Source organism: Euprymna scolopes, chromosome 2 (genome assembly GCF_053919585.1).
Source record: "Euprymna scolopes isolate OS-2025 chromosome 2, ASM5391958v1, whole genome shotgun sequence".
Classification (NCBI taxonomy): domain Eukaryota; kingdom Metazoa; phylum Mollusca; class Cephalopoda; order Sepiida; family Sepiolidae; genus Euprymna; species Euprymna scolopes.
In genome coordinates, this window is record NC_136483.1 from 163,883,655 (window position 1) to 163,898,745 (window position 15,091).

The window sequence follows — 15,091 nt, forward strand, 5'->3', positions numbered from 1 at the left end:
ATTATCATCATCATCATATTCAATTTAACATCCCTTTTACATAGTGGCATGTGTTGGACAGCTTTTAGATTAGTTTGAAAGTCAATTCCTATCTGATTTTCTTTGGAAGACATTCCTTATTTAAGGCAAAGAATTTTTATAGTCTAGATCTTTTCTGATGCCAACATATTTAGGTGATAGAGATCAGTGCCCTTATCTGGCGCTTGGATTCTCTACTTACACAGATGCAGCGGGCAGCACAACTCATAGCTTCACTATATCTCACTCCCTATCACAAATTGTTACGTTTCCAACCCGTTTCCCTGACCAGGAAGAACAACACACATCACTTCTAGATCTGTTTTTGACCACAGTTCCCGATGACTGCATAATGAAGGCCCACAGCCCACTCGGGAACGCTGATCATGCAGTGATAATGGTTGAAATCGCCCTAAACTCTAAAGCTAAAACTGAAGAGCCAGTGCTCAAAACAATGAGATATTATAAAAAGGCTGACTGGGAAGCCATCAGGGAACTAATCAGAGATGCTCCATGGAGAAATATTTTTTCTCTCCCTGCTGAACAGTGTGACAACGAGACCACTGAATGGTTCAAAACTGCAATCGAAGTGCATGTTCCTATGCGGAAATTTTATAGTAAGCCCCACTCTCCCCAATGGTTTACGTTGACTTGCGCAACTGCCATTGCTCAAAAGCAGCATGCATACCGTAGGTTTAACCGACATAAGTCCAGTTCAAACAGACTGAAGTATATAGAAACTAGAAATAACGTTAAGAAAGAAATAGCGACAGCTAAGAGAGAATTTACGGAAACCACTAAAAAGCGCATCGAAGCACAAAAACTAGGAACTCAAGACTTCTGGAAAATCTACAACAGTGTAGTAAATAATGGGCAATCAACAATTCCCCCACTAACCAACAATCACAAGGTTGTCTCCTCAGCAACCGACAGGACTAACATGCTTACCAGTCGGTTTGCCTCAAACTCCACACTGGACCCATCCAACCATCCCCTACCTGACTTTCCTATGCGGACAGACGCCACGCTAGACGATCTGAAAATCACCCCTGCTCAGGTGCATGCTATCATAAAAAACCTTGACACTTCAAAAGCATGTGGACCCGATCTTATCCCAGCTGTGCTATTAAAAAAGTGCTCAGCCGAAGTAGCTCCAGTTCTCTCCAAACTCTACAACAAATGCCTTAATGAATCTTGCTTTCCGGGCTGTTGGAAAACTGCTTCTGTCGTACCAGTATTCAAGAATTCTGGCAAAAGGACTGACCCATCAAATTATCGCCCCATTAGCTTCCTCCCACTTTCTGCCAAAATATTTGAGACCTTAATTAACCATGCTCTAGTCCATCACCTTACAGATGCTAAACTTCTGACTGACAAACAATATGGATTTAGACAAGCCCGTTCCACAGCAGACATCCTAACTGTAATCTCTGAACGTATATACCATTCACTGGACAAAGCGGGGTATGGCAGAGCGGTAGCTTTAGATATATCTCAGGCTTTTGACAGGATATGGCATAAGGGTCTCCTCAGGAAAATTAGATCATACGGTATCACTGGTAGAATACTAAACATAATTAAATCCTTCTTAGATAAGAGAAAAATCCAGGTTGTCCTCAACAGTCGTACATCTAAACAATATGATATAAATGCGGGGGTGCCCCAGGGTTCTATCTTTGGACCTCTATTGTTCCTGATATTCATAAATGACCTCTCCGACAAAATTGCCTCTGAGATGGGTATATATGCTGATGACACCACACTCTATCGCAGGCACGACAGGAAGATGAATGAACACATTTCTAAAGAAATGGCAGAAACACTAGAGGAAGACCTCCAATCTGTGGTGGAATGGGGACAAAAGTGGTTGGTCGCGTTCAATGCTGCCAAGACTAAACTAGTTTCATTCAATAATTACAAGAAACCCTCTCTACCACCTATAGCAATGGCCAACGACTCTTTATCTGAGAGTACATCTTTCAAACTCCTTGGCCTAACGTTCACAGGAAACATGAGTTGGAACAATTACATTGAAGGCATTGCCAGGGCCGCTACAAGAAAGGTGGGCTCTCTTTACCGTGCTAGACAACTACTAACATCCGAAAGTATCCTGTACCTCTATAAGGCCACCATTCGCCCATGTATGGAGTATTGCTGTCACATCTGGGCTGGTGCGTCTGCTACTAGTCTCTCGCTCCTTGACAAGGTTCAAAAGAGAGTCGCAAACCTGGTAGGCCCTGAACTGGCATCTAAGCTTCAGCCTCTGTCCCATCGACGAAATGTTGCATCCCTCTGCCTTTTCTACAAGTATTTTAGTAGTGAATGCTCTGACAAACTGCAATCACTTGTGTGCCCACGACGTGAGCACCCTCGACAAGCCCGACAGGCTGCTAAATCCCACCCCCACACTGTAGAGATCCCTAGATGTAAAAGATCTTTTTACTCCAATAGTTTCTTCCCCAGAACCGCTAGACTTTGGAATTCCATTCCAGGTCCCTGCTTTCCCAACAGTACTGATGTGCAGAAGCTCAAGTGTAATGTGAACCGACATCTTGCTGCCCAAATCCCTACATAGTACCCCAGTAGTTGTTGCCCCTGATAGTAGCCCCCTACACCAAAGTGGCAATTTACCTTGTGTGGGGTGAAAATGTAATAAAAAATTTAAAAAAAAAAAAAAAAAGACACCATCTCTGCATGATTGCCCACCAAGTTTAGTCTAGCAACACCAGCAGTATACGTTTTTCTTTTAAGGTTGATAATATTGATCAGACAAATAACAGGTCTGTTTAAAGTGTAAATCTATCATTCCTTACGGATATTAAAATTTTTTTTTTTTCATTTTAAATAATTAAATTTGATGTAAGACTATGTATACATCCGGGTTCCTCCACAAGAATATGATAGGCTTGTATAAGCCATAAATACGAACAAATATATGTCGAAAGCCTAAAGGTTAAGCAGCTTTGACCATTCATTAAAGCGACTTACAAGACTGCATTACTTGATCACTGTAACCAAGACCCCTCCATGACTTCAAACAAATTATATCTCTTTCGAGGACATATCAAAATTAAATAATAAATCTATATATTAATAGGATAGCGCATGTGTTATTTATTTTGTGTGTCATGCGCACATTTGAGCTACTGTCGTTTAATTATTATGAACTTCCATTTCTTGTAATAAATAATTTTACCAAGAATTCTTTATAAGTTTTGGTTTCAGTTTCGATTATAGTTGAAGGAACTCAAATTTATATATATATATATATATAGCAAAAATGGTAATTAGTAAAAACCTGAAGAGCGTGCTCAATACTATTGCAGAGCAAATATATATTTTTTTTATTACCGTTTTATCTGCTTAGTTGCACACGTAACTGAAACGTGTATCTAAGCAGATAAAACAGTACTTATATATATATATATATATATATATATATATATATATATATATATATATGACTTGCTGACAAAAGTCATAATTTTTTTTTTATTTTAGAAATCACAACTTTATAACATAAACAAAAATCGATAGAACATTAACTCTATAACAATATATACAAAGTCTGCAAGAATTAAAATATCATATTTAAGCATACTTTATGACTGGTCTATGCCAGGTAATCCTGCTAGCTTAGATAAATATTTTTGTAGTTTTAACAAAAAAGCTACAATAATATCAGAGCGTCTCGATTTACACTTAACATCTACAGAACGCCAACATCAATAAATTACATAGGAATGAGTCCTCTGTGAAATTTCCACAGGTCCCGCTAGTATAAATGAATGTTATACAAAAACTACTGTTACTAGATTGCCTGTTATGAAGGTCAGTATTTACACTGAAATTTATTTAATGAAAGAATCTATTGAAGTGACGGCCATTGCTCACTGATGTTTACATATAAGATATGAAAATATAAATAAATGTCACATATGTATATAGATGTTTACATATAGATATGAAAATATAAATAAATGTAACATGTGTATATAGATGTTTACATATGGATATGAAAATATAAATAAATGTCACATATGTATATAGATGTTTACATATAGATATGAAAATATAAATAAATGTAACATGTGTATATAGATGTTTACATATGGATATGAAAATATAAATGTCACATATGTATATAGATGTTTACATATAGATATGAAAATATAAATAAATGAAACATGTGTATATAGATGTTTACATATGGATATGAAAATATAAATAAATGTCACATATGTATATAGATGTTTACATATAGATATGAAAATATAAATAAATGTAACATGTGTATATAGATGTTTACATATGGATATGAAAATATAAATGTCACATATGTATATAGATGTTTACATATGGATATGAAAATATAACTGTCATATGTATATAGATGTTTATATATGTATATGAAAATATAAATGTCACATGTGTATATAGATGTTTACATATGGATATGAAAATATAAATAATGTCACATGTATATAGATGTTTACATATGGATATGAAAATATAAATAAATGTCACATATGTATATAGATGTTTACATATGGATATGAAAATATAAATAAATGTCACATATGTATATAGATGTTTACATATGGATATGAAAATATAAATAAATGTCACATATGTATATAGATGTTTACATATGGATATGAAAATATAAATAAATGTCACATATGTATATAGATGTTTACATATGGATATGAAAATATAAATAAATGTCACATATGTATATAGATGTTTACATATGGATATGAAAATATAAATAAATGTCACATATGTATATAGATGTTTACATATGGATATGAAAATATAAATAAATGTCACATATGTATATAGATATTTACCTATGGATATGAAAATATAAATAAATGGCACATATGTATATAGATGTTTACATATGGATATGAAAATATAAATAAATGTAACATGTGTATATAGATATTTACCTATGGATATGAAAATATAAATGTCACATATGTATGTAGATGTTTACATATGGATATGAAAATATAAATAAATGGCACATATGTATATAGATATTTACCTATGGATATGAAAATATAAATAAATGGCACATATGTATATAGATATTTACCTATGGATATGAAAATATAAATAAATGTCACATATGTATATAGATATTTACCTATGGATATGAAAATATAAATGTCACATATGTATATAGATGTTTACATATGGATATGAAAATATAACTGTCATATGTATATAGATGTTTATATATGTATATGAAAATATAAATGTCACATGTGTATATAGATGTTTACATATGGATATGAAAATATAAATAATGTCACATGTATATAGATGTTTACATATGGATATGAAAACATAAATAAATGTCACATATGTATATAGATGTTTACATATGGATATGAAAATATAAATAAATGTCACATATGTATATAGATGTTTACGAGGGGCGTGCAATAAGTAATGCCTCTGATCCTATTCCAGTTGTCTGATCTAGCTGAGATTTTGCATGTGCAATGATTTCTATCTCTACGGGTTATGTGGGAAATTACAGCTCTGAACTAATTGTGGTTTCTGTTTTACAGGTGTTTGAACTAAGTCAGGTGTGAAATGAAGCATGTTGAATGTCAAGCAGTGATCCGGTTTTTGTATTTGAAAGGACGCACACCACAGGAGATTTTTGATAGAAATGAAAGAAACTTATGGTGATAATGCCCCATCATATGACCTTGTAAAACGCTGGCATCGTGAATTCAAACATGACCGGTAGTCTTTGGAAACAGCTCCCAGACCTTTGATGAGGCATCTGTCCGTCAAGTTGAGGCTGCCATTTTGGAAGATCAGCGCATTACTATTCGCCAAATAGCCCAAGATATCAAAATTAGTACAGGGTCTGTCGAAACTATCATTCATGACCATTTGCATATGCATAAGGTGTCTGCCAGATGGATTCGCAGGTTGCTCAGAAGCGAGAACGCGTTGAGTGCTCAAGGATGAATATGGAGATGTGCCAAGAAGAGGAGTCAAGGTTTTTCAAAAGACTGATTACACAGGATGAAAACTTGGTCCATCACTATGGTCCAGAGACCAAAGCCCAGTCAATGCAGTGGAAGCACTTGGACTCACCACCTCCAAAGAGGCAAGGATGCGGCCCTCTGCTGGCAAGGTCATGCTCACAGTCTTCTGGGACCAGGACGGAGTAGTGATGACAGATTTCTTGGCAAAGGGTACCACAATTACATGAGCCTATTATGCTTAACTTTTGAGGAAATTAAGGGAAGCTATCAAAATCAAGAGGCGGGGCAAGATCAGCAAAGGTACCCTCCTCCTGCAGGACAACGTTCCGGTCCACAACTCGCATGGCACCAGATCAGAAGCATGGGAGTGTGGTTATGAAATCTTTCCTCATCCTCCCTACTCTCCTGACCTTGCACCCTCTGACTTTCACTTCTTCCCAGCCATGAAGTTGTTTTTGAAAGGAAAGCGTTTCCCAGATGATGCAGCCTTGATTACTGAAGTCACATCGTGGTTGGAGGACCAACCTGGGGTATTCTACGAAAATGGTCTCCAGAGCTGCATCAAACGATGGGAGAAATGCATAACTCTGGGTGATTCTTGTGTAGAGAAAGATTAATAACTGTGCCAAGTTTCGTTGCTCTATTGCTATGGGAAGTGGGTCAGGGGCATTACTTACTGCGCGCCCCTCATACATATGGATATGAAAATATAAAATGTCACATATGTATATAGATGTTTACATATGGATATGAAAATATAAATAAATGTCAAATAAATGAAACAATAAATGTCAATCAGTTCGAATTAGAAGCTGCAACATATTTCATAACTATGGCAACAGACAGGGATACTGCTGGTTGACAGGTGGATGTGACAGCAAAATAAAACTGATAGTGTAATACATCCTGCTATTCTGAAAATGAAAAAAGCTGTTGGTTGTTTATGAATGAAAATCATTATTTGATGTTTGTATGCATTTGAATACAAAAAGTAGTCTTTAAATTTGACCGGTGTTGTCTGGGAAACAAATACATGGTATTAAGTGTAAAGAAAAGAAAGGAAAGAAGGTTACTGGTAAGAATAATCGAAACAACTCTTCATAAACGTATAAATGTTGCCAAAGCTTTGTGTTTGAAAATGAATTCTATTATTCTTAATCAAGTTTACTTAGAATGTAATTTCGAATTCAAGTTCAACTTATGCGTGATAAAATGTACAGACAGACAGGACTAAAAAAAAACAAAACATCGATACAAAAGACTAACGAGTGTAATAAGTGAACCCTTGTCTTTCTTTGTTCGTTTGGTTTACTCTTTTTTTCCTTTTCACTTTTTTCATGGCATTTTTGGCAGCAGATGTTCGAGATGTGATTTGGACGAACACTAAAAAGCAAATGGTTTTAATTACTAACCTTTTTCTTTTTCCACCTCATTGGGATTTGCTTTCTTCATCACTCCCAAAAGCTAGTGAGTTTCACAGAAACATGTGAACTGAAAATATTTTCCAACCAATACTTCTTGTTGCTCAACTCTTGACATAGTATCCCTGCAAATTTTGTCCCAAATAGTAGCCCCTTACATCCAAGTGGCACTATGCCTTGTTTGGGATGAAAAAGCAATAAAACATCAAAATGTTTCAAACTCTAAAAATAACAATCCGATGTGAAATTAAACAAACCTATAAAACAGTGGCTTGATGAAGGGTAAGTTAAAATTCTTCCTGAGGGTGGAGGGCACCTGTGACATGGCATGACGCTCCTAACTCCCAACACCAACAACACCTATCATAGAAGACTGGAGGACACAACACTGAAATTCCTTTAAGCCTGCTGCGATATCTCCAGTGAACACAGCCATCTAGAAAGTAAACTCACACACATCCACATACAATGGAATTTTGAAACAAATTTTATGATGCTCTTGTCTATTTCTTATTCAAAAACTTTAAAACTTCTCAAACTTTGGTCTTTCAAATTACATTTTGCATTTCTGTAAAACTGTTGATATGAATATAATTTGTTTGTCAATTCATTTTTTCTTGCTTTCATTCCAAAATTTCGGATGTTTAGTTAACACTTGTTAACTGGTGACCCATTCATAATATTCATGTTTTTATCCAATCTTTTTTATTCGCCAATCTCGCTGCATGTTAGCGCTGATCTTGACACTTTTCAAAGATGTTACTATCACCAAAATACCCTAACCCTAACGGCACTAGAGAATTCATATGGCATTGTATTAATATCAATTTTAAGAATGGTTGCAACTACACTATAATAGTGAAATCCTGGAAAACAAAAAAAAATCGATTATAAAAAAAAAAGAAAAAAAAAAAAAGAATGACAATTGTATCCATTAACTTTTTGTGTCAATTTCAACTAAAAACAATGATATCTACTTGAATGGCAGGTCAGAAGTACTTAAATATTACCGCATTATTTAAAAAAAAAAAAAAAAAAAAAAAAAAAAGCATGAGTTTTCAATCTTCATAAAAAACTTTATTATATTTCTTTGAGAACACGTGAAATAATAACAAGGGAAGTAAGTCAGTTATGCTAAAAACAAAGTTATTCATATTTATGATTGGTATGCACAATTTATTAAAAAATTCTACGGAATTGGCAGTATTACCTCCCTTGTAACTCAAGTGTTTTTTAGCCAAATATTTTATATTTGTACAAAATAAATGTTTTTAATCGTTTCTTTTTTCTACTTTATCAATTTTCATAATTTTTGGATATATTCATTACTGTAACATGACAATAAAGTAGAGGCCATTGGTTCGCCTTGAAATTCAATATTAAAATTTTCGAATTATTATATTATACACTATTATAGTGTAGTTGCACCTAAGAATGTTATATATAAAAAAAAAACCGTTGGTTATTTACAATCTACAATTATGATGCAGTATTCATATTATTCTAGCAAGACTCTGCTGTATTTCCACAGTTGTTTTCATCTGTCTGCATATAATTTTCATCATATTTGGTTTAATATTATTAGTTAATATTATTAGTTGGCTTAGCATAATATTATTAGTTAAAATTATTAGTTTTTTTTTTGGGGGGGGGGCTTTAGAAATAAGAACTGTGCTATCGTCAGAATTTTTCGAGCAGTTTATGTTAAAATGCTGAAAGATGTTGAAACACTGAACTAATAAAATTGCAGCAGCCAATATCATTTAAAAGAACTTTTGTTTGCAATTGGTTTATTTTTAAAAATAAAATAAATATTTAGCTTGAATTGAACAAAAATCATCAAAAAAAAAAAAATAAATAAAAAAATAAAAAAAATATAGTTTGTTATCATTTGTTTGTTATTCAAAAAATAAATATTTATGAGTGTTTTTCTTTTTTGGAATTTTCATTTTCTTAGTTTCATAAAAATTGTCCAATTCATTGTATTTTCTTTATAACAATAAAAAGAATATTGTTTTCATTTTTCAATTTACTTTTTTATTGAATTATCTTTGTAATAACAGAAACAATATATTTTTCATTAAATAAATTGGTTACGGTTTGTAAAAAAAAAAAAAAAAAAAAAAAAAAAATCAACAAAGTTTTGTTCAGACTTTCTGGCGTTTTATGTGAACTGCCCAGAAAATTCTGACGATATCACAAACCTTATTCTACGTCAGTGCCTTTTTTTACTAATGGGTCATTACTTATCAAGACCAAAGGGTCACTCGAGGATAATGGTTAAAAAGATGGTTGGTAGGACGATGAGCATCACTATACAAAGATTCAAAACAACCATATAATATGCAGAAGACTTCTTTAGAGAAATTGATTATCCAAAGGGATAGCACAACAAGTATTTGTTTACAAAAGACTTGAAAATGACCATGTTGAAAGTTAGTTGGGAAGCAGCTTTGTGGTATTTTATTCAACAGATAGGATGCTCTAGGAAAGAAACTTTGTTCATGGATCTTCCACTTGGTCTTTGGAAGAGAAAAGTTCTTTGATGTTATTCTAGTCAGACAGGTTTTTACTGTGAATGATGAGTGGAGCTCAGTTTAGCACCTACCATGAACATCTTGATACAGTTGATGATGTAGCAACATTTTTGATGTGTAAAAGAGGTTGTAAAGAAGCAAACAAATCATCTCTCACCAAATTGCAAAGCCAGTTTTACCCTATTGCTGCAAAGAATACTCCAGCAGAACATCCCAAGGTATGACAGCAGTACGTTATGGATGAATCTGGCTTTTATACAGGTAGCGGACTGCATCAAAGTGGGGTCCTTCTTGGAATGATAGAATATTAGTAGTCAACGGAGTAACGTTTCTTCATTTTTGAGATGAGGACTGATTATTTGTATTACTATTCTCACCTTGAGTGTTATTTTCACAATGTTTTGGTTGATGTAACCTCTGGCCTTCTTCAGGTGTATCTTGTCGAACTCGGGGAATCTTTCTGTTGAACTTGAGAATCAGCGCAGAATTTCAAATGGAACCCTTTATTAACTTCATGGGAGTAGCATGGTCTTGTTCTGTCAGCCATGACTGGATAGAAGTCCTTAGTAATTCGCAATTGTATTTTTGAGTACTCTAACCACTGCACTATGGGTGGTCCTTGCAATATAGTAATAGAGGCAAAAAACTTCACTGAATGTCAACCAACAGAAGATTACCACGGTTGACCAAGGAAAACGTCTAAGTAATCATGTGTATGCAGTGTCATAACTAGAGCTGTGACAACAGCATATTCTTTTCATTGTTTTGACTCTTGCGTATATATCCGTTAATATCTTATACGTTTTTATATAGATGGATGTGGTTCTCGATTGATTAAATGTGTCTAACTGTGTCGGATATATACCCGAGAGTCAAAAGAATATTCTGTTGTCACAGCCCATGTATGAAAGTGAAACCTGAAAAATGATATGAGAATGGTACAATGGATGTATACTGTGAGTTTTAAAGACAAGCTTAGATCTGATGACCTCAGAGGAAGATTAAATCTGGATAGTGTAAGGAGATGTGCGCAGAACAGGAGACTATGATGGTATGGCCACACTGAAAGAAGGGATAATAGTTTTGGGATTAGTAGATGTAGAATAGTTGAGACAGCAAGGTCAGTTCATAGAGAAAGGACAAGGAAAATATGGCCGGAAGTGATAAGGATGGATTTGAGAGAGAAAGAGGGATAAATAAAGACCTGGCCAGAGATAAGTTAGTTTGGCAGTCAATTTTTTTGACGTCGTACAATACATGCCAGCATGTATAATGGATGTTAAACCGAATATTATGATGATGATGCTGACTATGATGCTGATGGTTTTTAGAAAAAATATGGTATAAAAAAACTGAATGTGCAAAGACATCTTTAGGTTTATGTGATGAAATATATTTTATTATGATCTTTTCTTGCTTGCTTTTTTTTTTTTAACTCACATGTGTTCACTCCTGTTGAAGCACATATACAAGTATTTCTTATGTGGCTGCTGCGGAAGGAATTTTTTCATACTGTCTACGGTGTTTATCGTCAACTTCTTTTAAGTACCAAGTGCCAGGAAAGAAATTTTCAGTCGATCCAACCGGGGTGTAGGGAGCTGGAAAAAAAAAAAAAAAAAAAAATCAATAAACATCTTTGCTATGTTGAGAGGATAAATTTAATTGTGAATATATATATATATATATATATATATATTAGTAATTTAAGTAAGTTATTTATAATATAAATTACTAACTAGCTCTACCTACGTATTGAGCACCTTTGAAGTAAATACTTAAAGTTTACGCATAAATCTATACTTTCGTATATTAAATTTATGTAAATGAAGTAGTTATATATATATATATGTTTTTATACTTTTTATTTGTTTTACATAAGTATTAATATGTCACTACACATTCATGATCATGTTTCAGTCAGCCAGCTTCTGATCTTGATCATATGGTGCAATGGGGAAAGAGGTGGCTGGTTAATTTTAATGCATCTAAGACCAAGCGTCTATCTTTCCATCATCAATGCTCTGATCCCCGTCTCGCATCAATTCAAAATAAATAGCTCTCATCTTGGGGAGGTTCCATATTTTGACAAACTTCTAGGTGTGACCTTTACTCCTGATCTGAGATGGGCTGCTGGGAAAATGGTGGGATCATTCTACCATTCCAATAGATATCTCACTGCTGATGCAATTCTCTACCTGTATAAGAGCTAAGTACTGTTGCCACATTTGGGCAGGAGCTGCTAGAAGTAGCTTATCCTGCCTTGACAGAGTTCAAAATAGACTTTGTAACCTAGTGGGGGGGGGGGTGCCCTTTTCTCTTTCCTGCAACCTCTTTCGCAGATGTTGTGAGTCTGTCTCTGCTTTATCATTATTTCCATGGCACGTGCTCGTCTGAGTTCCAATCTATGGTCCACCCTGTCCTGACTTTCACGAAAAACACTCATCTAGCTGAAAACACTATCAATAACTTCCCCGACTCTTTATCTGTGCCGAAATGTAAATGTAGATTCCATAAACAAAGCTTCTTTCTTAGAACTGCATGTCTGTGTAACTCTCTTCCATTTTCCTGATTTCCACCTGACTGACTACAATATGGCTGTCTTCAAGTCCAATGTGAACAAATTCTTGATTAGTCATCCCCTTAAGTAATCCAATTTATCAAATTTCCAATACTAACGATGACTATGACATGTTCCCGTTGGCCACCATACACTAATTAACACTTATCCTTGAATGGCCTTTGGGTCTTGATAAGTGGTGATTCTTTTGTAAAAAAAAAAAAAAAGAGTAACTAGAGACCTCTTCAAGTGATCTTACTTATACAAAAGTTTAGTCTGCAATGATGCATAATTACGGACTAAACATTTATATAAGCAAGACCGCCTGAAGTTACTTGTAAGTGTCTGACCGAAACATGCTCATGAATGTGTAGTAACATATTAATGCTTATGTAAATACAAATAAAAAGTATATCTTACCCTACTTCGGTATTGAGCACTCTTGTATTAACTTCATTATTTACTTTACCCTTGGAAAATATATATAAGTTATAAAAATTAATTGCCATATATATTTTTATAACTTACTACTTAGCTCTACCTATGTATTGAGCACTGTTGAAGTAAATAGTGAAAATTTACACATAAAATTATACTTTCATATATTAATTTATGTGATAAAATTAAGTAGTCATATATATATATATATATATATATATATATAGTAAGTTAGAAAATATATATGGCGATTAAGCTACACACAATATTCCACGTTCCATCCATGCTAGGATTCATCAGGCTTATGCTTATGAATCCTAGCGTGGATGAAACGCGGAATATTCTGTGTAGCTTAATTGTCATATATATTTTTATAACTTACTACCTAGCTCTTTCTACATATTGAGCACTGTTGAAGTAAATACTTAAAGTTTACGCATAAATTTATACTTTCGTATATTAAATTTATGTAATTTAAATGAAGTAGTTTATATATATATATATATATATATATATATATACATACATATATACACACACATACTAGCGCATTGCCCAGTCATAAACTATACTTAAACGCTTAAATATGATATTTTAATTCATGCAGATTTCGTATTTATCAAATTATTAATTCTCTATTGATTATTATATTGTACCTAATATAGAGTAATGATTTCAAAAGTTTTAAAAAAATAAATCTATGACTTTAATGCCATCAATTAGAATCAAAATCGAAACCAAAATATATAACTCTCCATTATTATTCCTTACCATTTAAGCTAACTCTATACATATGCATATCAAAACTTGAAAAAAAAATAATGTTGTTAAACGTAAATGTATATTTGAGCATGCATAAAAGATACATGTTTAGTCGACTTATGCCCGCTAAGTTCCAATTTTTTAATTTTGACGCCTTAGTAGCTATTTTTACCGGCTAAACACCAAATCGAATTTATTCCACAGGTCTGAATCCCTTACATATGAAGTTTCAAGTTTGTAGACCAAAAATTAACACCAAGGGAAATAATACATCTGGCCTTATGAAAGAATCAAAGCTAGAGTTCTCTCCCTTGAATTTCTTTGTTAACTAAAGTGATTTCTCAACTCACCATTGTGATGTGTTTCTTCTCTTAACTTTAACATCTGTTCAAACTGTCCGGGTGTCTGTTTTACGCGCGTGTTGAGCCGGTTATGTACATCACTTAAACATTGATGGATCTTTTGAAGCTGCGTTTGCTGCGGAGCCTCTGCAGAAATCACTAGAGTAAACATCGAGGAAGCCAAACCCGATCCGTAGGAAAAGAGGACAATTCGTTTACCTGAAAGCTCACTTAAGGAATGGCTGAAATAAAGAAAAATATGTTAAGATTATAACTGCATTTTTAAAAACCAAATCGAATTTATTTCACAGGTCCGAATAGCCTATATATCAAGTTTCAAGTCTGTAGACAAAAATTGACAGTTTGCTAGAGACTGTCCTACACTCACACACAAATTTATATATAGAAGGCACTTTGTGTGTGAGTTAGTTTTAAACTTTAATTCACAACATTATATAAAAATAATTTTATAAAATAAACACTAGGTTTTATAAAGTGAATGTAGACTACAATATATTGTAGACTAATTCACTGCGGGTAGGAATGTGAGATTTTTTCTAGATGCACTGCGGTGGCTTCCAAACTAGAGCAAACAATTAATTTGATTCAAAAATTGTCAATTTCACCGATTTTGATGACAATAAAAGTATTGGAAGTGTGAAACATTCCTTGATCCTCATTCAATCCCAGGCAATGTCGAGTATCCCTATACATATATATATATTTAGCAAATTTCATTGACCATTATATCTAAATCAGCTTGAAGAGTTCTTACCTCTGATTGTGGGGGGAAAAAAAAAAAAAAAAAAAAAAGCATCCTGGGTAAGTCTTGAGTTGGCACAGCTAAAAAAAGGTAGAAAAACCAAGTTGTTTTTTTTGTTTTTTTTTTTAACGAATTAAAAATTTATTGAAATCCATTATTCTTGAGCAACTTTTTTTTTCCAGAAAGATAAAAGCCTGAATTTTATCATCTGAAAAGCAGAATTTTATAAAAACTTTT

The 15,091-nt window shown here is 33.5% G+C and overlaps 1 protein-coding gene across 5 annotated transcripts in view; it reads right to left on the reverse strand.

Annotated features, from left to right (window-relative positions):
• The window catches only part of LOC145298432 (hydroxymethylglutaryl-CoA synthase 1-like), a 413,120-nt gene that overhangs the window by 10,497 nt on the left and 387,532 nt on the right, over window positions 1–15,091 (reverse strand). For 4 of the 5 annotated variants that reach the window (XM_080144321.1, XM_080144319.1, XM_080144320.1 and 1 more), the window contains exons 7-8: window positions 14,101–14,333; window positions 11,434–11,591 (exon numbers count right to left, since the gene is read on the reverse strand). In XM_080144321.1, the coding sequence (XP_080000447.1) occupies window positions 11,473–11,591; window positions 14,101–14,333 (352 nt within the window). In that variant the 3' untranslated portion in view covers window positions 11,434–11,472. Of the gene's footprint in view, window positions 1–11,364; window positions 11,592–14,100; window positions 14,334–15,091 lie in introns of those variants that run through there. The other variant, XM_080144318.1, reaches the window with a different exon arrangement.